Raw genomic sequence first — 27,613 nt, 5'->3', positions numbered from 1 at the left:
TCATTTTTTCCATATTACTCAATGATGATAAAACTCTATTTATCAACTCATATACGTCATGAAAACATTTTTATAGTTCACCATGAACACCTCACTCAAATTTCGGGACGAAATTTCTTTAACGGGTAGGTACTGTGATAACCCGGGAATTTCCGAACAAATTTAAACTTGAATCTTATATGGTTTCGACACGATAAGCAAAGTCTGTAATGTTGAGTCTCGAAAGTTTTGAAATCTATATTCATGTAATCAATTACCCTTTGACCATGCCCGACGATTCACGAACAAATAATTATATATATGTATATAAAAATAAATATAATATAAATGTATTTATAATATCTTGAATTAATGATGTATACTTTAATCAGTTAGAATTAAAAATATAAAATAACAAATAAACAAGTAAGTAAGTTATTAGTAAAATGAAGATATATAACTAGATACATAAAATTATTACAAAACTATATAGATATATATAAAATATAATTAGAGTCAAATATAATCGATATAGTACCTTTGATAATTAAAATCAATATTAGTATTATTGATAATATTATGTTAGATATATAACCTATAGATCTGAAAGTTAATATATATATTAGTATATTAATTTTATTACTAATATTATTATTATCACTATTAAACATAATCAGTATTACTAAAATCATAAAATCATTATTATTAATAATATTATAATACAACCTATTACTATTATTAACATCATTAATATCATTGTAAATATCATTGTTAACAATATTATTAATAATTATCATTATATTTATCATTTATGATATTATTGATATTTTTTCTTTTTGTATTAATATTAATATTAATATTAAAAGTATTATTATTATTACTATTATTGTATTTATAATTCCTAATTATAATTATAAATAATAACTATAAACACAGATTGATGATTGTAATCTGTTAGAAATCCCTATCCAACTTTAATGGTAATAGGATCCTGTTTGAAATCTTGCTTGTACGAAATCAAATCACAGATAATAACAAAATCAGTTGAAGGTCCATTTCATTATTTTATTTTTTCTTTTTTCTTCTGACAGATTGAAACTTGTCGACTCATTAAGCTACAAAACAAAAACTAATTGATTCCATGACACTGCAATCTATTAGCCTTCATATAATACTCAGTAAGTGCAATTCGATTGATAACAGCAAAAATCAGAATTTTATTTGAAAAACACACCATTATTCTTCTCGAGAACAACTGGCCAAGTTTATGTTTTCAGTTCACAACTACACCAAACACCATCACAAACAGACTATAGCTACTACAGCTTATGTTCTTTATTTCTTTCGTACAAACCCAATTACACCTATATCCGTTTCTGTCTTAGTTCAAAACAAACACCACTTCCAACCAACACTTTGAACCATCACAACAAGCAAGAAAACGATGTATATATCCACTTCTGCTTCTTTTTTTTTGTTTCTTGAATTCGAAATAAACTACCACACATCATTTAAAATCTTAGAAGTTATCTGCTCCTACTTCACAATTATTCGAACCCATGAACAACCAAAACGCCTTTATATTTAGAAAATGTTTTCAAATTGTGCTGCTACTACTTGATAGCTGCAAAACTACCACCACCACTATCATTTTTCTTTTGTTGCTATTTCTATCCGACGAACCAAGCACCCATAAACAGCACCGCGAACTCCCATCACCAACACCACTAAACCGCCATCTAACAATCAAGAAACTCACATGAAATCATGAAACCGCTACATGAGCTATCTCCTGTTGTGCGGTGAAAACCGAGACCCATATTACCACCCAGCCACCATGAACTTACAATCCAAACCGTCACCTTTAATCACAACCTCACTCTCTTCTCTCTCTCTCTCTTCTTTCTTATTGTCTTTCTTCTACATGAACCACCATTAAACGCCACCATTAAACTGAGGTAAATGCTTATCATACTTCCGTTTCTGCTTCGTGTACTGTTGGCTGCTAAATTTTTTTCTGTTTCGGTTAAATAGAAGAGACGATTAAAGTGTGATGTATGCTTTTTAGTGGACAAATACTAGTGGGATTATTATGGTCTTCCAATTACAGAAGCAAAGGCCACCTATTCCATCTTTTATTAATTTAATATGAGTAGTGGAATTTCCATGTTGCAATTAAAAAAAAAACAAATATATCGACTAAGTTAAGTGTTTGAATGAAATACGGGACTAGGATGGGACTTGGGCCATGCACGTTTTTTTTTTAAAATCGATTGTGGGCTTAGATATTATATGGGTCGTGACTATTCAGTTGGGCTGTTGTAAGAGTGATACATAAAATGATGATAATAGTGGACGGAACAGTGATGGTGATAATAGATAATAATTAATATTGTGATGATGGTAGCCGGGCATGATTATGATTTATGATTAAGAATACGATTCATAATCATGATTATGATTTATATTTATGATTAAGATATTGATAATGATACATAAAGATGATAATGATAATAATCAGTTAATGAAAATAATGATGATGAATGTGATGAAGGAGAAGAAACAGGTGTAGTGGCCCGAACTTTTCCATGTTTATATATATTAATTGAGATTGATATTTACATGATTAAATGTTTCCAACATGTTAAGCAATCAAACTTATTAAGACTTGATTAATTGAAATAGGTTTCATATAGACAATTGACCACCCAAGTTGACCGGTGATTCACGAACGTTAAAACTTGTAAAAACTATATGATGACATATATATATGGTTATATATATAGTTAACATGATATTATGATAAGTAAACATATCATTAAGTATATTAACAATGAACTACATATGTAAAAACAAGACTACTAACTTAATGATTTTGAAACGAGACATATATGTAACGATTATCGTTGTAACGACATTTAATGTATATATATCATATTAAGAGATATTCGTACATCATAATATCATGATAATATAATAATTTAAAATCTCTTTTGATATTATAAACATTGGGTTAACAACATTTAACAAGATCGTTAACCTAAAGGTTTCAAAACAACATTTACATGTAACGACTAACGATGACTTAACGACTCAGTTAAAATGTATATACATGTAGTGTTTTAATATGTATTCATACACTTTTGAAAGACTTCAAGACACTTATCAAAATACTTCTACTTAACAAAAATTCTTACAATTACATCCTCGTTCAGTTTCATCAACAATTCTACTCGTATGCACCCGTATTCGTACTCGTACAATACACAGCTTTTAGATGTATGTACTATTGGTATATACACTCCAATGATCAGCTCTTAGCAGCCCATGTGAGTCACCTAACACATGTGGGAACCATCATTTGGCAACTAGCATGAAATATCTCATAAAATTACAAAAATATGAGTAATCATTCATGACTTATTTACATGAAAACAAAATTACATATCCTTTATATCTAATCCATACACCAACGACCAAAAACACCTACAAACACTTTCATTCTTCAATTTTCTTCATCTAATTGATCTCTCTCAAGTTCTATCTTCAAGTTCTAAGTGTTCTTCATAAATTCCAAAAGTTCTAGTTTCATAAAATCAAGAATACTTTCAAGTTTGCTAGCTCACTTCCAATCTTGTAAGGTGATCATCCAACCTCAAGAAATCTTTGTTTCTTACAGTAGGTTATCATTATAATACAAGGTAATAATCATATTCAAACTTTGGTTCAATTTCTATAACTATAACAATCTTATTTCAAGTGATGATCTTACTTGAACTTGTTTTCGTGTCATGATTCTGCTTCAAGAACTTCGAGCCATCCAAGGATCCGTTGAAGCTAGATCCATTTTTCTCTTTTCCAGTAGGTTTATCCAAGGAACTTAAGGTAGTAATGATGTTCATAACATCATTCGATTCATACATATAAAGCTATCTTATTCGAAGGTTTAAACTTGTAATCACTAGAACATAGTTTAGTTAATTCTAAACTTGTTCGCAAACAAAAGTTAATCCTTCTAACTTGACTTTTAAAATTAACTAAACACATGTTCTATATCTATATGATATGCTAACTTAATGATTTAAAACCTGGAAACACGAAAAACACCGTAAAACCGAATTTACGCCGTCGTAGTAACACCGCGGGCTGTTTTGGGTTAGTTAATTAAAAATTATGATAAACTTTGATTTAAAAGTTGTTATTCTGAGAAAATGATTTTTATTATGAACATGAAACTATATCCAAAAATTATGGTTAAACTCAAAGTGGAAGTATGTTTTCTAAAATGGTCATCTAGACGTCGTTCTTTCGACTGAAATGACTACCTTTACAAAAACGACTTGTAACTTATTTTTCCGACTATAAACCTATACTTTTTCTGTTTATATTCATAAAATAGAGTTCAATATGAAACCATAGCAATTTGATTCACTCAAAACGGATTTAGAATGAAGAAGTTATGGGTAAAACAAGATTGGATAATTTTTCTCATTTTAGCTACGTGAAAATTGGTAACAAATCTATTCCAACCATAACTTAATCAACTTGTATTGTATATTATGTAATCTTGAGATACCATAGACACGTATACAATGTTTCGACCTATCATGTCGACACATCTATATATATTTCGGAACAACCATAGACACTCTATATGTGAATGTTGGAGTTAGCTATACAGAGTTGAGGTTGATTCCAAAATATATATAGTTTGAGTTGTGATCAATACTGAGATACGTATACACTGGGTCGTGGATTGATTCAAGATAATATTTATCGATTTATTTCTGTACATCTAACTGTGGACAACTAGTTGTAGGTTACTAACGAGGACAACTGACTTAATAAACTTAAAACATCAAAATATATTAAAAGTGTTGTAAATATATTTTGAACATACTTTGATATATATGTATATATTGTTATAGGTTCGTGAATCAACCAGTGGCCAAGTCTTACTTCCCGACGAAGTAAAAATCTGTGAAAGTGAGTTATAGTCCCACTTTTAAAATCTAATATTTTTGGGATGAGAATACATGCAGGTTTTATAAATGATTTACAAAATAGACACAAGTACGTGAAACTACATTCTATGGTTGAATTATCGAAATCGAATATGCCCCTTTTTATTAAGTCTGGTAATCTAAGAATTAGGGAACAGACACCCTAATTGACGCGAATCCTAAATATAGATCTATTGGGCCTAACAAACCCCATTCAAAGTACCGGATGCTTTAGTACTTCGAAATTTATATCATATCCGAAGGGTGTCCCGGAATGATGGGGATATTCTTATATATGCATCTTGTTAATGTCGGTTACCAGGTGTTCACCATATGCATGATTTTTATCTCTATGTATGGGATGTGTATTGAAATATGAAATCTTGTGGTCTATTATTATGATTTGATATATATAGGTTAAACCTATAACTCACCAACATTTTTGTTGACGTTTTAAGCATGTTTATTCTCAGGTGATTATTAAGAGCTTCCGCTGTCGCATACTTAAATAAGGACGAGATTTGGAGTCCATGCTTGTATAATATTGTGTAAAAACTGCATTCAAGAAACTTATTTTGTTGTAACATATTTGTATTGTAAACCATTATGTAATGGTCGTGTGTAAACCGGATATTTTAGATTATCATTATTTGATAATCTACGTAAAGCTTTTTAAAACCTTTATCTATGAAATAAAGGTTATGGTTTGTTTTAAAAATGAATGCAGTCTTTGAAAAACGTCTCATATAGAGGTCAAAACCTCGCAACGAAATCAATTAATATGGAACGTTTTTAATCAATAAGAACGGGACATTTCAACAGGAACATTATAAGTAGAATTAATATCTGAAATAAAACAGAAAGAAAAAAATGGAAGAGTGGTTTGGGTTGTTGGTGTTTAAGCAAGAGGTCCTGGGTTCGAACCCAGGCCACTACAATATTTTTTTTTAAAGTATCAAGAGAAGCTGTTGGGACGAAAGTTGTTGGGCCAAGGATTAAGTTAACTGTTGAGCTCGTGAAATTGTGTTGGGCTCTTTAAATCGGGTTAAATAGTGGTGGGTAGCAGATGAAATCAGAAAAGCAACAGTGGTCGTATGGTTAAGGTTATTTGCGAGTGAGCGCGAGGTCGTGTGTTCGAGCCCGGGCAAGGGTACTTATTTTTTTTGGAACTTATTCTTCGAGGTAGTTATATAATTTAATTACTTTTATTATTACTATTATTCTTATCTTTATTATCATTATAGTTATTAAAATAAATATTTTCTATATATGGGTATATATATTACAACTACCATAATATTACATATAATCATATATATTAAGATTACTTATATAAATTTGCATATAACAAATTATTGATTTAAAATATAATAGTAAACTATATAAATATTAACTATTTTAAATATATGCAAATTAAGTATATAAGATATATAAATTAAGATATAATATATGAATTTATTTGATTACAACTATATGTGTTAATATATATATATATATATATATATATATATATATATATATATATATATATATATATATATATATATATATATATATATATATATATATATATATATATATATATGATATAGGTTCGTGAATCAGAGGTCAACCTTACATTTGTTCAATGTCGTAATATGTATTTTGACTACAAAATACAGTATGGTGAGTTTCATTTGATTCCCTTTTTACTCTTTACATTTTTGGGACTGAGAATACATGCGCTTTTATAAATGTTTGACGCAATAGACACAAGTACCTTAACTGTATTCTATGAAAGAATTATCTGGGATTGGGGTTGATTATTATGACACGCATTAGCCCCCCAGTTTTCGTTAGAGCGTATGAGCTTCCGAGCCCGGTGGATGGTTTATTATTTATGACATTTTGGCACCGGTTGTCCTATATTTTATAAACATGTGTTCAGCCGTGGGGTGTAAAGACCGGCACAGAGGTTCTATATTTTGAAGGCACATGTATTCAGCCGTGGGGTGTAAAACCGGCACAGATGGTTACTATTATATTTTGAATCCTCACCAGGTGTTCTTCATATGAAAGATATTTTTTTGTGCAGTTGGAATGGGACTTCTGCACATTTTATAATATTTAAAATCTTATGGTCTATTAAAATGATGAAAATGAAATGATTACTATAAACTGATGAATTCACCAACCTTTTGGTTGACACTTGAAAGCATGTTTATTCTCAGGTATGAAAGAAATCTTCCGCTGTGCATTTGCTCATTTTAGAGATATTACTTGAAGTCATTCATGACATATTTCAAAAGACGTTGCATTCAATTCGTCGAGTTCATCAAGATTATTATTAAGTCATTTATAGATGGTTATATTACGAAAGAATATGCATGCCGTCAACTTTTGATGTAAATGAAAGTTTGTCTTTTAAAAACGAATGCAATATTTTTAAAATGTATCATATAGAGGTCAAGTACCTCGCGATGTAATCAACTGTTGTGAATCGTTTATAATCGATATGGACTTCATCCGGATGGATTAGGATGGGTCTCTACATGTAAGTCGAAATTCTCTCCGTGTAACGCTACGCTATTATTAATCATTGTAAGTTATGTTCAACCTTTTTAAATTAATGTCTCGTAGCTAAGTTATTATTATGCTTATTTAAATTGAAGTAATCGTGATGTTGGGCTAAAAATATTAAAATTGGGTAATTGGGCTTTGGACCATAATTGGGGTTTGGATAAAAGAACGACACTTGTAGAAATTAGATTATTATAATTTGACGTATTTATATATAACCACATACGCTTGACTGGGTACGGTGGGCGGGATATCTATAAACACCAATAATTGTTCATTTTACTGGACACGGAACTGGATTAATAGTTAATAGACTTGTTGAAACAGGGGTGGATTACATTCAAGGGTAATCGGTGTAATTGTTAACAAAGTAGTAAAACCTTGGACTACACGCAGTCGATAACCTGGTGTACTCATTAAACAAAGTATTAAGACCTTGTTACAATTCGAATCCCTAATTAGTTGGAATATTTGACTTCGGGAATAAGAATAATTTGACGAAGACTCTCGCACTTTATGATTATGACTGATGGACTATTATGGACAAATCCGTATGGACATATCGAATAATCCAGGACAAAGGACAATTAACCCATGGGAATAAACTAAAAACAACACATCGAACATCATGATTACGGAAGTTTAAATAAGCATAATTCCTTTATTTCATATTTAATTTCCTTTATTTCATATTTAATTGCACTTTTAATTATCGCACTTTTATTTATTGTCATTGTATTTAATTGCACTTTTAATTATCGTACTCTTTAATTATCGTACTTTTTATTTATCGTATTTTTATTTATCGCAATTTCATTATCGTTATTTACTTTACGCTTTAAATTAAGTTATATTTATTTTTAATATTTTACTTTAGGTTTTAACTGCGACTAAAGTTTTAAAAATGACAAACCGGTCATTAAACGGTAAAAACCCCCTTTTATAATAATAATACTACTTATATATATTTTTGCATTTTTACAATCATAAGTTAAAAATATAGCGTTAAACTTGGCTAAGTCTCCCTGTGGAACGAACCGGACTTACTAAAAACTACACTACTGTACGATTAGGTACACTGCCTATAAGTGTTGTAGCAAGGTTTAAGTATATCCATTCTATAAATAAATAAATATCTTGTGTAAAATTGTATCGTATTTAATAGTATTTTGTAGCAAAAATATAACTATTTCCTAGTACGCCTCGCACACATCAGTTTTCCCCTTCATCATCGTTACCGGAGAACCGTTTATATTCCACCACATTAGCAGTAAACTTACCAGCAACTTCATTACTCATTGGCTTAAGTCTCTCCGAAGAACCATTATATTTGTTCGTTAAAACCTATTCATATACTCATCCACATCTTGTAACAAGAAGTACCGTATCAATTATCGGGAATTAACAATCAGTATTTTGAATCTCGCAGCATTACTACATCAACAGTTATATGTATACATATAACATTTATCTCTTAGAATTATGATCTTCCATTCTGAAATTCTGAAAAGCACTCAGTCCACGAATCAATACTTTGAATGTTGAAAAAGCTGAATGAAGCAGCAGAATCTGTAGACAACCGTAAATGACTTTAACAGTCGGAAGTTTGATGATAAAGAATAATATGTTGGCGAAGCTCAGAAAAGTTGGAACTGGAAAACGGATTGAGCAAACCATGAAGGAGGCTGTGGACAAATCACAAATACTAAACCTGCCTTCAAAGAATCCAAATGATTTAGTATCTGCTGAAGTCATTAACGAATACCTTGCTCCTGACTCTACACTTTACAGACAAATCTTCATCATCATCCATCGATATTAGAAATTTTAAGATATCATCGTATTTTTCATTATAAATATCTTCGATATTTCTGAAGATATTTTCATAACAATTCTTATCTGAAATCATTATCTCTTCACGCTATCTGTATTATAAAGGAAACTGTTTAGTTTCTATATTCTATAAACCTTTAAGTTTAAAATAGGAATGATATTGAAGTAGTGTTGGGAACTGAATCATGAGTTAGTATAATATAATGACACTTGATCAACGTTATTATATTACAGTAAGTCATGCTGAGTTTCTAATGGAATGTGATGATTCACAGATCATATCATCATCATGTGCCATGTTACACGACTCTTACAACAACAACAATAACAACAACAAAACTCAATCCCATATGAATGGGGTATGGGGGAGGTGTGACGTAGACAATCCTTCCTCTATCCTTGAATAAAGAGAAATCGTTTCTCCACCCCGAGTGAAACACTCACAAGAGTAGAGAGTCATCCCTCTCTCGATTCGACGGATAAAGAGATTGCTTCTAAGCGGACCTCCGGCCAAAAAGTAGAGGAAATTTAAAATTTTAAAAATAAATAAATAAATAAATAAATAAATAGATAAAAATAAAATAATAAATATATAAAAGTAAATAAAGAAAAAAATAATAAAAAATAAAAAATAAAAAACAAAAAAATAAATAAATAAAGACACCATGAAAATGGTAAAATCAAATTTTCTTAGGTTTTAGAACATGCCTGGAGTTCAATTTAGGCTCTAAGCAGCAGTCAGGCGCCATTAAGTCGACGCTAGCTATTGCCTCACTTAATAGAGCCATAAAAAAGAAAAATAAAATGTATTTATAAGTATGTATGTATGTATATATGTATATATGTATATGTATATGTATATGTATATGTATATGTATATGTATATATATATATATATATATAAATATATATATATATATATATATATATATATATATATATATATATATATATATATATATATATATATATATATATATATATATATATATATAGAAAACGTACCTTAGGCCGCCTTGGGGTGCTTAAGGCATACAGGGAAAAGCTACACTAAAAGAACAATAACCATAAATGATAAACACACCTAAACATGCATATCTACATTATACATACATACATACCTACATCCGGACCTAAACATACACAACACATATAAAAAAGGAATATACATACATACATACATACATACATACATACACCACATACCTACTTACATACATACATACATACATACATACATACATACAAACTAGCATACCTACATACGCATACATACATAAAAAAAAACATACTAACATACGTCCACAAAGATACAAATATGAAACCATATATGCACACATACAAACAAACGCACACAAGCATACCCAAAAACATACATACATAGACAATCATGCATCCATACCTAAAACCCAAAACATGCGTACGTACATACAAACACAAACACCCATACATACAACAACATACATGCACAAACAAACATACCCAATACCAAGAGGGGGTCCTGGTAAAATAAAATACACAAAACATGAAGATACATACTATACATAAACAATCATACGTAGATCACTCTAAAAGGGGACACATACACACAATCACCCGTACCTGTAAACCTACAAACATACAGACCCACATACACACCTACGTACCTAAACCTACTCGTCTATTCTAATTATAGTCCTCCACGCATTCCTATCAGAGGTCATGTCCTCGGTCAATAAAATATCCTTCAAGTCGAACTTTATTCTGTCCTCCCACCTACGTGTAGGTCTACCCCTTCTCCTTACACCATCAACCGTAAGTGCCTCGACTCTCCTAACAGGTGCTGTAAGAGGTCGCCTCCTCACATGCCCAAACCATCGAAGTCGTTCTTCTCTTAGCTTGTCGATGATGCTTCTAACTTTCATGTTCTCCCTAAAAACACTATTTGGAGTCATATCCAACATGGTTTTACCGCATGTCCACCTAAGCATCCTCATCTCTGCCACCTCCATCCTTCTCTCTTGCGCCTTCGTCAATGGCCAACACTCTAATCCGTATAGCATGGCAGGTCTAATTGCCACCTTGAAGAATTTTCCTTTCAGCTTAAGGGGGATCTTCTTGTCGCATAAGACTCTAGTCGCTGCCCTCCACTTCACCCATCCTACTCTAATGCGATGCGATACGTCTTCATCTATCCTCCCTGATTTGTGAAGCACCGAGCCTGGACATCTAAACGAAGTTTGTGGATGCAGGATCTGGTCTCCAATGCAGATGTTTACTCCATCATCTTGTTCATCATCGTTCCTATGGAAATCACATCTTAGATATTCCATTTTTTGTCTACTAACTTTAAGACCATTGCTTTCTAAGGCCACCCTCCATTGCTCCAGTCTTCTATTTATCTCCTCCTTAGATTCAGAAACAAGCACAATATCATCGGCAAAAATCATGCACCAAGGGATACACTCTTGTATCCCTCGAGAAAGTTCGCCAAGGATCAAAGCGAAAAGAAAAGGGCTAACAGTCGATCCCTGATGCAAACCTACTTCTATTGGGAAAGCTTCGGTATTTCCCACATGCGTCCCAACGCAAGACTTTGCCCCTTCGTACATATCCCTAATAACACTAATATATTTACTTGGGATACTTCTAGCATTAAGGGTTTTCCAAATCAAGTTTCGTGGAAAGCAATCGTAGGCCTTTTCCAAGTCAATGAAAACCATCTCTAAGTTATTTTTTTTCTCTATACTTCTCCATCAGGTTCCTAATAATATGAATTAGATCAATCGATGAGCGCCCTGGCATGAAACCAAATTGGTTCTCCGAAATACTTGTTATGCGTCGAAGTCTAGTCTCTATCACTCTCTCCCACAGCTTCGTAGTATGACTAAGTAGTTTTATGCCTCTATAACTACCGCATATTTGAGCATTCCCCTTGTTCTTATAGATGGGGATAGTCTCACTTAGTCTCCATTCCATAGGCATTTTAGAGCTTCAAAATGTCATATTGAAAAAGCAAGTCAGCCACCTAACACCATCGTCGCCAAGGCACCTCCACGCCTCAATGGGGATCTGGTCCGGTCCCACAGCTTTATTTCTTCCCATCTTTCGTAGTGCCACTCGTACTTCCTTTTGGTTGATCCTCTCACAATCCATGTTGTTCTGGGATTGTTCTATATCAAACTCTTGCAGATCTTCGAGATGCCCAGATCTTTCCCCAATGAAAAGAGATGAGAAATACCATTCCCTTCTTTTCCTAATTTCGTCTTCCTTTACTAAGGTTTGACCAACTTCTTCTTTGATACACTTGATGCTATCAAGATCCCTGCGCCTTCGCTCCCTAGCTTTGGCTATCCTGTTGATATCGTTTACTTCCTCTTTGGAGTCTAGTTTCCTGTACAAATCTTCGTATGCTTTTTCCTTGCGCAGGCCACAACCTTCTTGGCTTCTCTTTTGGCTTCTTTATATCTCTCTTTGGCCCTAGTTGTATCCACCGGGGTCTCATCCCGACAAGTGATGAGCTCCCTAAACCTTAGTTGTTTAAGCGCGACTTTGATTTGAACCTCATCACTAATCCACCATGATTCTCTATCAGACTTGTGTCCTCTCGATGTTCCTACTGCCACACCCAAAGCTTCCTTGGCTACTTCTCTAATGGTGGACGCCAGACGATTCCACATCTGATCCGCGTCAACGTGGGATACCGAGGTTTTAAAATACTCTGCCTTCTCTCCGTTCAACTTCTTCCACAAGATTTTAGGTTTAACGGGTCTCACACTCTTGGTGGCCCGTCTCTGGAGAACCAAATCCATGACCAACAATCTTTGTTGGGAGGAACAAGTCAAGTAAGTCAGGACCTTACAGTCTCTACAAGTCAAGTCAAGTACGTCTAGTATCTATCTTACCCTATGGAACCGGATCGACAAAAAGAAAAGAATAAAAGAAAAAAGAAATGACAAAAGGAATACAACAAATAATAATAATAATAATAATAATAATAATAATAATAATAATAATAATAATAATAATAGTAATAATAATAGTAATAGTAATAATAATAATAATAATAATAATAATAATAATAATAATAATAATAATAATAATAATAATAATAATAATAATAATAATAATAATAATAATAATAATAATAATAATAATGGATCTAAGCAGAAGCAATAATGACTAAAAACTAACCATAAGACAAAATAGATTAACAGGAATAATAATTAAAATCAATTTATTACTACCAAATCTATACACAGTCCTAATTCAATAAAAGCAGAGGAAGCAAGTAATAAAGCAACAGTAGAAGCAAGCATATACAGTTTCAAAAATCTGTCCTAAAAATAAGTGGATTTATACTAAAACGAGTAATAGAGAAAAATAAGTCTAAAAGGGAGAATACGATGGGAAGGAGAGGCAAAACCAGTCGGGGTACGGTCGAGTTGCGGTGGTCAGAATTTCCCAGTAGTTGAAAGCAAAAGCAAACAACAACAAGAAGCGTGGCAATTTCAGCGCACCCCAAGGTCGACAAGCAGGTCGAAAAATTCTGGGAAATTATGCCGGAGAACACAAAAATGCCGAGAATGGGTTTAGCGCGTGGCAGCATGTTGAGGAACCAGAGGTGGTAAAACTGGTACGGGTGTGTTCGGGAAACAAATAGGAATAAAGTGGTGGTGGTGGCTTGGTCTAGATCTCTCTAGTTTGAGAGAAAAAATGGAGTAAGAGTAAAAGGAGTTTTGGAGAAGGTAAAAGGAGATGCAGGTGAACGTTAGACAGAGAGAGAGTTTCACCAAATGAACAAAACGATTATAATGTTACACGACTCTTACATTCTATCTAATCTCTAAACACATCAAGAACATATTTTCTTGATAGTTCTATCTTCTCTCTTGAATTCTAGTAATTTAACCAATCAAGGTCGTGCTATCGCTCTCTTAGAACATTAGTCATGTTCATTTGACACGTTATATCTACGAATTCTGGACCATTACTTGCTCTATTTAAAGTCGGGAAGAGAAAAGAAAAGCATGGAGCTCCGAAATATAAGGGAGAATATAAAGCCCAATAACAACATATAAATTACAAACCGTGTATATCAATGTTTATCTCAACATAAAGACACGAGAGGATTAAAAACACTATAACCTCAAGGGCGAAGTAGAAGTAAATAGATTCCTCTGGTAGAAGTTGGAAAAGGAGAATGATTGTTGCGATAGTTAGGATAAAGACAAGGATTAGAACTGGATTAAGCATTCTCACAATCTTTTGAGATGTATGAACTAAGAAAGAAAGTATAGGAATGGTGAGAATAATGAAATGGAAGAGTTTAATTTATAAAGAAAAAATCAGACGTAACAATCGAGATAGATGATCGCATTTAATTAAAGAGATCCTAATTCCCTTAAATCCCGAAGAATCAGATCTTATAGATTTCGAAGATTTTCTTTAATCCCTTGAATTCCGAATTTCAACCCTGACTATGTCAAAAGCTAAGGCGAATCTCTATTCAAATCTTTTGTGATAGCTTCACTCGTACGCTTCGAGCAATCGAATTGTTTCATCCATACTACTCAATGGTGATAAAATTCAAATTTCCAACTTGTATGAGTCATGAAAACATTCTTACTGTTAGCCATGACAACCTCACTCAAATTTCGAGACGAAATTTCTTTAACGGGTAGGTACTGTGACGACCTGGAAATTTTCGACCAAATTTAAACTTGATCTTTATATGCTTCCGACACGATAAGCAAAGTCTGTAATGTTAAATCTCAAATTTTTTGAACTGTTTCGTATATTCAATTGACCTTCGACCATTCTCGATGATTCACGAACATCTATTTGTGATTAGATACATACATATATATATATATATATATATATATATATATATATATATATATATATATATATATATATATATATATATATATATATATATATATATATATATATATATAGCAATTTGGAAATATAACTAGAAATATTATATGAGTTAATTATTAGAACTAATTGTGTAAAATAATATACAATAAAATAAACACTTGTTATTAAAATGTATCTATATATAAGAAGTATATTGAATATAATATCTAAACAAAAATAATACCTGTTTGTCATTCCGAATGTTATTAAACAAGATTTGTACATTTATGAGAATTATAAAGTTTAGATTAAATTATTAATTTTGTTGTTTTAATTGATTGTTTTAGGTAGTTTGGTCCTCTACAAATTAACATGCTTGTGAAACCGTTTAGTGTGAGTAAAGTGTCAATAGCATAAAATAATTAAAACTCACGAGAATAATATTAGTGGCTTGTGAGATATGATTTTGTTAACATTTCAGTTTAACTGAGTTATCATACTATCATATATCAATATATCATATATTCATAATATATTTACATATAGAGATATAATGGAAAACAACCAATCTCACTTACTTTCTTTTGATTAACACACTAACACTAAACATTATTCAGTTTAAAGGCACTAAATATATTATTCTCATATAAATATCAACATCTATATATGTATACACACATATGAATAACAGAACACCCACATTATTATATATATACAATATACTTACACATATATTACATACACATATATGCAAAACCCATTTCGGTTCTCTGAAAACATCATTGATCACCTTGATCCCCACCATCCACTTTATATTCTTATTTCATTCAAGAATTTGTTACCAGTCTCTTTCAAACTTTATTCATATCGATTAATAATTTATAACTATTATAATTTTAATTCTATATAACTTATACATACACATGGGATAGATGCAACATAATATAACCATCACTGTCTTCTCCTTTCCTTCTTACCCGGCAGCCTTCATCATCATCCTAACTCGAACCATAACCGCTACCCTTGATAATCCCTTCCTCTCTCTCATCATCTCTCACTTCTATTCAATTTTACAAACCACCATCCACCTTTAAAACCACGAAAATGGCTTCTTGTTGCTACTGCAGTTATTACTGAAGAACAACACCACCAACACCATTAAGCCATAACCACCATCAATAATCTTAAATATCAAAGGTATTCCACTATTACTCTTCCAATTTTTTTTTCTCTTCAATACAAAAACAATTAACATTTAAAGTTTAAGATAAAACTACACATTATAACGAATACACTATAACTAAATACCTAATAACAACATTACCAGTTTCATGATTTAGACTATAGACAGACTCGATGAACTCATTTCCAGTTTACTCACCATCACTTTGTTTCCAGCTGCAAATCATCATCAGTAGCATCACTTTTGCGTTTTCCTATTTCTTCTCCTTCCACCTGCAAAACACCACACAAATAATCACTGCTCATAATTAACTAGCCTGCAATAGCTGCTATAAAACTGCTACGTCTGTTTCTGGCTGTCAAACAAACCCAAACCACCTTCACGTTTATGTTTTTGCAACACCACCATTAACAACCACCTCCATCTCTTTCTCTCCCTATCTTCTCTGATTGAAACAACCACCATAAACCGCCCAAATCATCATCAAAACCTTTCCTTTCTGCTACTACTATTTGTTTCGTTAGAACCACAAAGAAAACCCACACCTGCAACACCCATCTTGATCGACCCAATTCAAAATACCACAACCACATTAAGCTATTATACTTGTTTATCCTGTTTTCCTATCAAAACAACCCAAATTCACCTTCGATTTATAATCACACAACCAAAACCTGGTTACTTATTAATAAGCACGACAAAGTTCATTAATTACTAATTTATTCAATCAACCAAAAACCATATAACCTTTGTAAACTGCTGCTGCATTGTGTTAACTTTACAATCGAGCTTTTCCATCGATAAACCTGCAACATTTTATTAATTTTTGCTGTTCTTACTCACGAAGAACCACCACAAAAAACCTACCATTCGATCATCAAAACCTACCATTTATTCTCTGTTTCGAATGAACACCCCAAACCTAGAAACTAGAAACCCTCGATATTGCCATTCAAGAACCTGCAACTAATCTGTTATTGTGAGATGACGATGATGATGAATTTATGATGAATTGATGATTATGATGACACGAGAATGATACGAAGAAGATTGATGATGATTACCTGCTATTCATGATGATTGGTGCTCGAACAATGATGATAATGAACCAAAGATTGATTTCTTGATCAATTGATCGAACCAAAAATTTCATGAACCATCGCAATGATTTTTTTCCCCTTCCTGCGTTTTGCTCTGACTAATCTCGATCTATTTTAGAGCCAACAAACAAAATGCGTAATTTCATTATTTAGGCATTATTATTATCATTATCATTATTATTATTATTATTATTATTATTATTATTATTATTATTATTATTATTATTATTATTATTATTATTATTATTATTATTATTATTATTATGAAAGTAATACAAATTATTATTATTATCATTAATATTAGGATTATTATCATTCTATAATTTTTATTATCATCATCATCATCATTATTATTATTATTATTATTATTATTATTATTATTATTATTATTATTATTATTATTATTATTATTATTAATATAAGTAATATTATAAATATTATCATTATTATTATTAATATGATTATCATTATTAGTATTATTATTATTAAAATTACTAGCATTATTATCATTAATAATAAAATTATTATATTAGTAATATTATTATTATTATCATTATTTTATCATTATTATAATTATCATTTTTACAAACAAAAGATATCTATATAATATATATATATATATATATTACATATATTATAAGTATATTAATATTAGATTTTTCTAACTAATAAAATATTATTTATATTAATATCACATTTATTAAAATATATATATCGGATAAGTATTATAACAAATAATAAGAATTAATATAATTATATATAAGGATATTAAACTATATATTATAAAATGTATATATATAAACTTAGTTGATTAATATTACAACGTGTTAACATATATACTTAATATAGGTTCGTGAATCTGAGGCCAACCCTGCATTGTTCAGTTCCGTCATATGTATTTTTACTACAAAATACAGTATTGTGAGTTTCATCTGCTCCCTTTTTAAATGCTTTTGCAATATATATTTTTGGGACTGAGAATAAATGCGCTGCTTTTATAAATGTTTTACGAAATAGACACAAGTAATCGAAACTACATTCTATGGTTGGATTATCGAATCGAATATGCCCCTTTTTAGCTTGGTAGCCTAAGAATTGGTGTTTATTATAATTGCCACCAATTGACGCGAACCCTAAAGATAGATCTATGGACCTCGACAAGTCCCATTCGGGTTACGAATGCTTTAGTACTTCGATTATCATATCCGATGAGAGTCCCGGAATGATGGGGATATTCGATATGCATCTTGTTAGTTCGGTTATCAAGCGTTCACCATATGAATGAATTTTAATTCGCGGGTTACGCGTGTTATTATGTACTCGGGTTACGTGTACAATTAAATATCTAAAATCTTGTGGTATATTAAAATGATGGAAATGAATGTTTACGATAAACTAATGAACTCACCAACCTTTTGGTTAACACTTTAAAGTATGTTTATTCTCAGGTATGAAAGAAATCTTCTGCTGTGCATTTACTCATTTTAAAGACATTACTTGGAGTCGATCATCGCAATGGGACCAAATGTTGATGACTTCATCCAGATGGATTAGGACGGGGTACGACAGATTCTTCGTTCACCATTCATTGAACAACAAGCTTACAAGATTAATGGTGATTCTGATCTCATCCTTGCAGCCTCAATGGGTGTTCTAGGTGCATGGAAATATCATAAGAAACCTGAAAACCAGAAAACCTCAAAGCTTATTTGATTGTTCGCAACAAATTTAAATTCAAGAATGAAGAGAAACTTTAAGAACAGCAAAATTCAGAGATCAAAAGCATAAATAAGATCTTGATGATCAACAAGGATGGAGTAAAGCACCGCTTTTCTATGTGACAAGAATGGATGAAGAGGACTATTAGTTCTCAGAGGTAGATTTCGATAAACTAAAGATGGACGACATTATCTACATCTACAATTACTTAACTGACTTGGATGAATCTGCAACAATTTATCATGCTACTGCAATGAAGGCGATCTACAGATTTATTCTTGATTCAATGAGATGGATGTCAGTTCATGATTTTCAGATGGGTTTGGAATCCGGACACACAAAGATTGGAATTAAACCACCAAATCAAGTGATTGAAAAGCTAAGATACATGTCCTTTCTTGAAGTAAGTGACTGTCCATATGGGTTTGTATTTGTCAATTCTCATTACACAAAGGTCTTCATCAGAGTTTCAAATTTCAGAAGATACTCGGATGGAACGTTGATGTATGCTTTCAAATATCTGAGATGGTGACTAATCAACAAATGCTACTCATCAGAAGATAATGAGATTGTCAAATACATCCTCACAAGACTGAAGAGTCATCTCAAAACAAGGATGAATATAAGAAGATATGAGAGTCTCAGAGGATTTAAATCGCAAGTTCATTTCAGAGGAACAAAGTTCCTTTAGATGATTTTGATAGGATTACATTGTAATTTTCACATTTAACACTAAGGGAGAGATTGTTAGGACCCCGAAGTATGTATAGTGTTAATGTGAAACATGCTTATTAGAATTTTTCTTAAAAGAGGGCTATATAAGGAACCTAAGTAGTCATAATTAGATATCCATTGCAATGTAAACTAGGTTAAGAAGTTGTGGAATGTAAATATATCGATTCTGTCTAATACCGAATATGTTCATACCTTACCGAGTCTCATTCTAACTCATCACATCTTCTAATCTCACTATGATGTGACCTATCACGGTGACGTTATCCAGGCTAAGTGGATGAGAGTTGTAACATCTCGTTTTTCAGTTACGCGTTATTTTGGACGTCATTTGAATTACGAGGCATGTAATTATATATTTCGACCCAAAATAAACTTTGAGTTAATGTTTTAGAATCTTTCCATTCTAAATTAGACCTTATTAGGTTTCCAACGATATTTGATTCATCAAAAACGGAGTTACGGTCTAAAAGTTACGACCAAAACAAGTGTCAAAAAAATGGAAAAATGGACCATGCGTAAATTACGGCTGGTAGGCGTAATTTACGGCGGGCTGGGATTCCTCAGCACCCAAAGGGGTGCATTTTTTCGGCTCACATTTGTGGCCCGGCCGTAATTTACGGCCAGGAGGCGTAAATTATGGGTGGAACATATTTTTGGTGCTTTTCTTGATATTTTGAGTTTTAATGAGGCGATTAATGGTTTTTTCACTTTGGGGTCGGTTTGGAATCATCAAAACCGATCTATAACTCAATTGGAGCTCATTATCACCCATACAAAACACTCCCATCTTATTTTAGAGAGAGAGGGTGACTTTTAGAGTGAGAAAGCTTGGATTGGAGAAGAAGTGGAAATCTCACCAAAGTGCTAGTGTTAAAGTTGTTCATCTCATTCCTAGCTACATTTTGGTAGTGATGGTAAGTTCTAACTCCGAATTTTATTGTTTAATTTGAAGTATGTTAGGGTTTGTCCTAGTTAGGGTTATAAACCCCATTTCTTATGAAATTTGGGGGTTTTGAGTATTGTTAGTTTAAGTGAACCCGATTATTATAGGTTTAGGGTTTGATGATGAATTTGGATGTATTTGTCATGGTTTGGGTGTTAAATCACTAGATTGTAAACGTGTTAGTGTTTTGAGGTTCTTAAGAACAAATTTGCTAATCAAAATGGGTGTTGACTTTGATTTAGTGTCAAACTAAGATTTGAGTCAAGTTTTAGTGAATCGAGTATGTAAATACTTGGTTTAGGTGTTAATTAATATTTTGAAAATATAATCACTAGCCGTTAGTGACTTTGGGTGTTTTTGGGACTTATGTTAAAATGGGTAAATTGAATTGGGTCAAATTTGATGATGACCCTAGTTGTTGTCAAATGGATGTTTAAACACATGTGTTAAGTGTTAAATGGCATTTTTGAAAGTAATCGCTCATGAGAAGTTATTTTGAGTCAAAGTGATGTTTTAACATAAGTCAAATGTGGTCAAGTGCAATATGGTTCAAGTTGGACTTATAGGTTGATTTTGTAAAGTTAAGTGCAATGAGTGTTAGTTTGTGCTTGTTTGAATGAGTCAGAATTACCACCCATAATGGTAATTGGTAAAGTCCATTCTAGGGGTCTAAATGGGCGGGTGGTTGTGAGCTAGACGAAAACCCTTGGTTAAGGGTGTTGGTGTAAATTCTCATTTAGAGAATGTGTGTTTATGTGTATTGTACCTATATGTGTATTATAGGTTGTGATGCCCCGTTCAAATCCCTTTAGACGTAGTACATCATTCATCGATTTCACTGCGAGGTATTGACCTCTATATGATACGTTTTATAAGTATTGCATTCTTTTAAAAGACACATCGTCAATAAATATATATATCCAAGGTTTTCAACATCTGATGGTATCTATGTATAGACAATCACCATAAATAATAGTTTACAATAATACACCTGTGACAATCCATATATGATACATGGTGATGATTTTGAATGCAACGTCTTTTGAAAATATGTCATGAATGACTCAATGTAATATCTTTTTGAATTAGCAAATACACAGCGGAATACTTCTAGGACCTGAGAATAAATATGCTAAAGTGTCAACATAAAGGTTGGTGAGTTCATAGGTTTATCATAAGTAATGATTTCAGTAATATTAATAGACCACAAGATTTCAGTTTCCATAAATATCCTTACACCGCGGTGTAGTAAAAACATTCTAAAACCATGGGCACTCGGTAACAAGCCTTAACAATAATAATGATGAATACCCCTGAATATATAAAGTGCACCGAATCAAGTGCGATAATAACCTCGAAGTACTAAACACCCTTCTTCTAAGTCAAAATCATTGACTAGTACAACATTCTGGGTAGTGATGTTAAACTCGATAGATCTATCTTTAGGATTCGCGCCTACCAGTTCATAAACCAATAGATTAATGTTACCAAGCTAGGGGAATATTTTTGATTCTAACCTAGGTAGAATTTATTTTAGTGCTTGTGTCTATTTTTTAAAACATTTATAAAACATTGCATGTATTCTCAGTCCAAAAATATATATTGCAAAAAGCAATTAAAAAGGGAGATTATAAACTCACTTGTGATTTGAAGAGGGTAAATAACAAGACTTTTCAATAAGTTGAAAAATAAGACTTGGCCTTCGACAGTATTCACGAACCTATAATAATAATAATATATATCAAATATACTACAATTATATTCGAATAATAATTATATCATACTTATATGATTCTTTTAATTAATCAAGTTAGTAGTCCAAGTCATAATGTCCAATATGTAATTTTAGAATTAATCAAAGCGTGTTGTATACTTATTGTTGTAGACTCAATCACGACCCATCGTACACGTGTTGTTTTAGACTCAATCGTGACTCATTGTATACGTATTGTTTTAGAGTCAATCACGACCCATTGTACACGTGTTGTCTTAGAATTAACCAAGACGTATTGTATACATGGTGTCTTATGATTTATCCAAACGTATTGCATACATGTTGTCTTATGATCTATCCAAACATGTTGTATACATGTTGTCTTATGATTTATCCAACGTATTGTAGACGTGTTGTCTTAACTAATCAATACTATATTATATTGTCCCAGAATTAACCAAGACTAGTATATTACAAGGAAATAGTCATGACATGTGTAAATACATGTCAGATATAGGAAAAATTAGCTAGGATATTGTTAGTATAGATTTTATCAAATCAAAACCGTAGCTAAAGCTAGCCATTTCTAACCAATATTATTTTGCCCATAATTTCTTCGTTACAAATCAGATTTGAGTGAATCGAATTGCTATGGTTTTGTAATGAACTCAATTTTTCAAAACCAAACTGTAAAAGTATAGGTTTTAAGTCAGGGGTACATGTTACATATCAATTTAAAAGAAGGTGGTCATATCCATCGCAAGAAAACGACATCTTGATGACCATTTTGATAAACATAATTCCATTTTGAGTTTAGCTATGATTTTTGGATATGTTATCATGTCCATATGAAATAAAATTTTTTCAGAATATGAACTTCCAATTCAAAGTTTAAGATAGGTTTTAAATATCCAACCCAAAACAGTCCCCGATTTCTCTACGACGGCGTATGTTCAGTTTTAAGGTGTTCTTCATATATGCAAGTTATATATACTTATGTTATCATATCATACTATCATAATACATATATTTTAGTGTTTTAAGAGTCAAGTTAAAAGGATTAATTTAGTTTGCAAACAAGTTTAGAATTAACCAAACTATATTGTTGTTATTACATGTTATATATATGTATATATATATATATGTATATATATATATATATATATATATATATATATATATATATATATATATATATATATATATATATATATATGTATATATATATATATATATATATAGGAATTGAACAAGATTTTGAATAAGGTTACTACCTCAAGTTTAAAGAGTAAATCTACTGAAAGAATAAGAGAAAATTCTTGAGCTTGAAGTATCCTTGATAGCTTGGAAATCTTGGAGTAGAAGCTTGGAATCAACAAAAGTTTCAAGTGAGAATTCTATCTTGTTTTAAGATAGTTATGATTATATGAATTGAACCAAAGCTTGAATATTTTTATTACCTTGATTAAAATTTAGAAGTTAGCTGAGATGATTAAAGATTTCTTGTTCTCAAAAGAGTTCTTGGAATGGATTCAAAAGCTTGAAAGTATAAACTTGAAATGGATGGTTTTCTTGAAGTGTTCTTGAATGATTCTTATAAGATGATTATAGATTGGATTTTTGATCAAAGGAATGAAGATTTAAGTGATTTTGGTCGTGGTTTATGATGGAGGGAGGAAGAAGAATGAAAAAATATAGTTTAAAGTGTGTAAGTATGTAATATATACACACTACAAGAAAATTGTTATCTTAGGACTCCCAAAAGGGTCCTAAAAACCCTATTCTTAGGACCTTTGGCCTAATAGGACCCTCAAACCATTGGACGTATATGTGTGCGTCGTATTAACCAAAAAGGGTCTTAAAGTTTATAGGACCGTTTTCATGAGTCCTATTAACAACATAAAAAATGTCCTTATAGAAGACCATCTTATGACCCTTTATAATATAATCTGACGCATAAATTTGTGTTGTTAGAACACATTAGGACTTCAAAAAAGTGTACTAATATAATTTAGTACCACAAAAAAGGGTCCTAATATAACTAGATGTTAATTAAGTACCACAAAAAGGGTCCTAATATAATTTAGTACCACAAAAAAGGGTCCTAATATAATTTTGTACCACAAAATAGGGTCCTAATATAATTTAGTACCACAAAAAGGGTCCTAATAAAACTAGATGTTAATTAAGTACCACAGAAAAGGGTCCTAATATAATTTAGTACCACAAAAAGGGTCCTAAGTTAACTATATGTTAATTAAGTACCACAAAAAAGAGTCCTAATATAAGTAGATGTTAATTTTGTACCACAAAAAAGGGTCCTGAGATATGTATATGTTAGTACCAAAAAAGGGGTCCTAACAAGTAATAGGAGTTTCGAATATCCGGTTCAGATATTCGGGTCGATTTCGGGTTTTGGGCTTGGATATGGTAATTGGGCCTTTCTAGCCCAGTTCAGATAATTGGGCCTTTTGAATTTGCTTCAGCTATCTGGGCCTGTCACCACGTTTAATCTTACTGGGCCTTTTGTGCCTGGTAATGCTATTTGGGCCTTACGGGCCTGATTCAGCCATTTTGGGCCTTTCGGGCCTGCTTCAGCCATTTGGTCCTTTTGGTCCTGGTTCGGATCCAGTTTTCTTTTGCTGCATCAATTTATTATTCATTACAATTACAATAAATTTAAAATTACAAAACAAATATTAATATTGTTGCAATCCAAATAATATTACAGATTACAGATTATAATATTGTTTCAACACCACAAATGCAAGAATATTTCTAGGTAACATCAACATATTACAGATCATTGTCTCAAACACACAAACTCATAAAATAATTAATATTCATGTTCAAACATTATAATCAAACTGGCTAGCATTACAAAACACACAAACTCTTCAATCCATCACCAATCTATCTTGATCAGTCATCAAAATCTGCCACCTACAATTAAACCATCCACGTATAAGCATAAAGGTGCACGTTATAAAAATGAATTCATAATTTTAGTACAAAATTAACAAAGACATACCTCGATCAACGCAGTAGGCCAAGCAATAGACGTACCAATGACGTCATGAATGTATCTCATATGCTCATATGGCCTAAACAAAACTTCATTTCTTTCGATGGCCACTTGAAGCTCTACCTCACACCAACCAGCTCCAAGTTCTGTCGGCAAAACAACCGTAGTTGGATCCATGCTTACCAACTTTCCTCTTGCTACCTTGTTGTTTGTAATGCTTTTCACATACACTTCATCTCTCACCTAAAATTTAGTTTCCAAAAAAAAAACATTTATGAAGGTTAAAAGGGTATAAAAACAGTAAGGTAAGCTATTAAATTGAAATATACCTTTAAACGTTTAACAAATGAACCATTATCCTGATGACCTGAACCTTCATTCTCAACACCAGAACCATTATTCTTCCGAGCCAACTGGGCTTTTAACCTTGAATTTTCATTCTCAAGTTCTGCCTTATCAGACTTGAGTTGAGCATTCTCCTTACAAACGGCTGATCGACCAGGTACTACGCCCACAAGTCTTTAGCACGAACGCCAAGTCCATACGTTTAGGAAGAACCAGAATTATTGCGCCCCATTACCTGGGAAAAAACATCGTCTGGTCCAGGTGTATCAGTTTCACCGTCCACAAGTTTTTCCGTAAGTTCTTTCATTTGTTTTTGCATAAAAAAATTAATATTTAAACAGGCATATAAATATATGTCATGCAACATATTTCGGTATGACAGAAATGATTATACTCTAGTATTCAATATATGCAATGCCCAATCAAAGTATAGCCCAATCACACCCAGATATTCGATATATATCCAATGCTTAACGTATTAATGCTAGACTAGAATTTTGGGATTTCGACATTAATACATAATGAAAAGCAAGTGGTGACTATCAATTGAAGACTCTATTAATATTCACCTCAAATAAATTGGCTAGAAGGTTATCAAGTGGTTTATGGTGATTAACATATAAATATACAACTAATTAACTTAAAAGATAAAATAACCCAACTGAAGTGCAGGAACATATCACAAAGGTAAAAGTCACTAAAAGTCTACTTCAAATGCAATAAAATCCTCATAGGTGGTTTATGGTGATTAACATATAAATATACATATACTGATATCACGTATAGGATATATTTGATCCACTTTTGATTCTTTCATACATCATAATAGTATTTGTAAAATTACTTACGAGTACAGTTACAGCTTCACCATCAGCACTTCCACTTGTAAAACATTTCTTAAACATATCTACCCGAGTAGGTTCTCTTCTGAAACTTGTCTGCAATGAGTAAAAACGAGGTAACTATTAACAATGTATATTCAAAAGCTATACTATAGTAATAATTTCCCCATGATATTACCTTCAGTTCTTCACGGATTCTTGCAAAACTTTTTTTCCTGGTCACTTGCGTCAACTTCTTGTTAGGCCTATTGGATTTATTTTTGTCGGTCATCGCCTAAAAAAAATATTAAATATTCTAATATGAAAATAATATAATATAAAAAAAGTTACACCAAGTGTAAGATTATTTCATACCTTCACCCTTTCTCTACTCCAATATTCAAGAAGTCTTCTCTAATGTCTTTTGGTCAGTTCTTCAGGTGGTGAATTCAATTGAACCTCCATTGATAAAGACGGATCAAAGTAGGCTTCCTTTATTCTCGCCCTCCAATTTTTCATTTTTTGACCATATGACTAGAGTATCCAAGAATAAGCAATTTGTGGAATATCAAACTTTGTCTACAATTTATAAAAAGAGAAAACATATCACATGAGAAGTAAAAAAGGCTTATTATCACACAGATTTTAAAATACGCACCCTTACAAAGTTGAGTAGCTTATCTTTTTTTTGTGTGTTTTAACTTGATTCCACGGTCTATAAATAATGGTGTATCCTATTGTATACACGCATAAAGGCACAATATTCGCATGAAAATAGCATCAGGAACACTGAGAACAATGGTTTTG

At 31.8% G+C, this 27,613-nt stretch overlaps 2 protein-coding genes across 2 annotated transcripts; both read right to left on the bottom strand.

The window, feature by feature from the left end:
- Positions 1–1,576: 1,576 nt before the first annotated feature.
- On the bottom strand, positions 1,577–12,076 carry LOC139868576 (uncharacterized). Its single transcript, XM_071856912.1, has 3 exons — positions 11,486–12,076; positions 1,808–1,899; positions 1,577–1,718 (listed from the first exon to the last, which is right to left on the bottom strand). Exons 1-3 carry the CDS (start codon positions 12,074–12,076, stop codon positions 1,577–1,579), a joined length of 825 nt encoding a protein of 274 aa, XP_071713013.1.
- Positions 12,077–12,083: 7 nt separating this feature from the next.
- LOC139868575 (uncharacterized) lies at positions 12,084–13,165 on the bottom strand. Its single transcript, XM_071856910.1, has 3 exons — positions 12,885–13,165; positions 12,406–12,747; positions 12,084–12,345 (listed from the first exon to the last, which is right to left on the bottom strand). The coding sequence occupies exons 1-3, from the start codon at positions 13,163–13,165 to the stop codon at positions 12,084–12,086; spliced, it is 885 nt and encodes a 294-aa protein (XP_071713011.1).
- Positions 13,166–27,613: the final 14,448 nt, after the last annotated feature.

The sequence above is a fragment of the Rutidosis leptorrhynchoides genome, chromosome 9 (genome assembly GCF_046630445.1).
Source record: "Rutidosis leptorrhynchoides isolate AG116_Rl617_1_P2 chromosome 9, CSIRO_AGI_Rlap_v1, whole genome shotgun sequence".
NCBI classification, from domain to species: Eukaryota; Viridiplantae; Streptophyta; class Magnoliopsida; order Asterales; family Asteraceae; genus Rutidosis; species Rutidosis leptorrhynchoides.
Note: the sequence above shows the minus strand (reverse complement) of the source record. Positions and strands in the feature narration are given on the sequence as shown.

What these genes read in the sequence shown, in the direction of transcription:
- LOC139868576 (XM_071856912.1), bottom strand. Translation starts at nt 12,076, where the DNA reads ATGGTTTTCATTGACTTGGAAAAGGCCTACGATTGCTTTCCACGAAAC. An exon ending in AGTGGAGGGCAGCGACTAGA is followed by an intron (nt 1,900 to 11,485) that starts GTCTTATGCGAC and finishes TGGTTCATGTAG; the next exon opens with AAGAAAGACAATAAGAAAGA. An exon ending in TGTAAGTTCATGGTGGCTGG is followed by an intron (nt 1,719 to 1,807) that starts GTGGTAATATGG and finishes CTTGATTGTTAG; the next exon opens with ATGGCGGTTTAGTGGTGTTG.
- LOC139868575 (XM_071856910.1), bottom strand. Translation starts at nt 13,165, where the DNA reads ATGGATTTGGTTCTCCAGAGACGGGCCACCAAGAGTGTGAGACCCGTT. An exon ending in GTCGCGCTTAAACAACTAAG is followed by an intron (nt 12,748 to 12,884) that starts GTTTAGGGAGCT and finishes AGATTTGTACAG; the next exon opens with GAAACTAGACTCCAAAGAGG. An exon ending in ATCCCCATTGAGGCGTGGAG is followed by an intron (nt 12,346 to 12,405) that starts GTGCCTTGGCGA and finishes GACATTTTGAAG; the next exon opens with CTCTAAAATGCCTATGGAAT.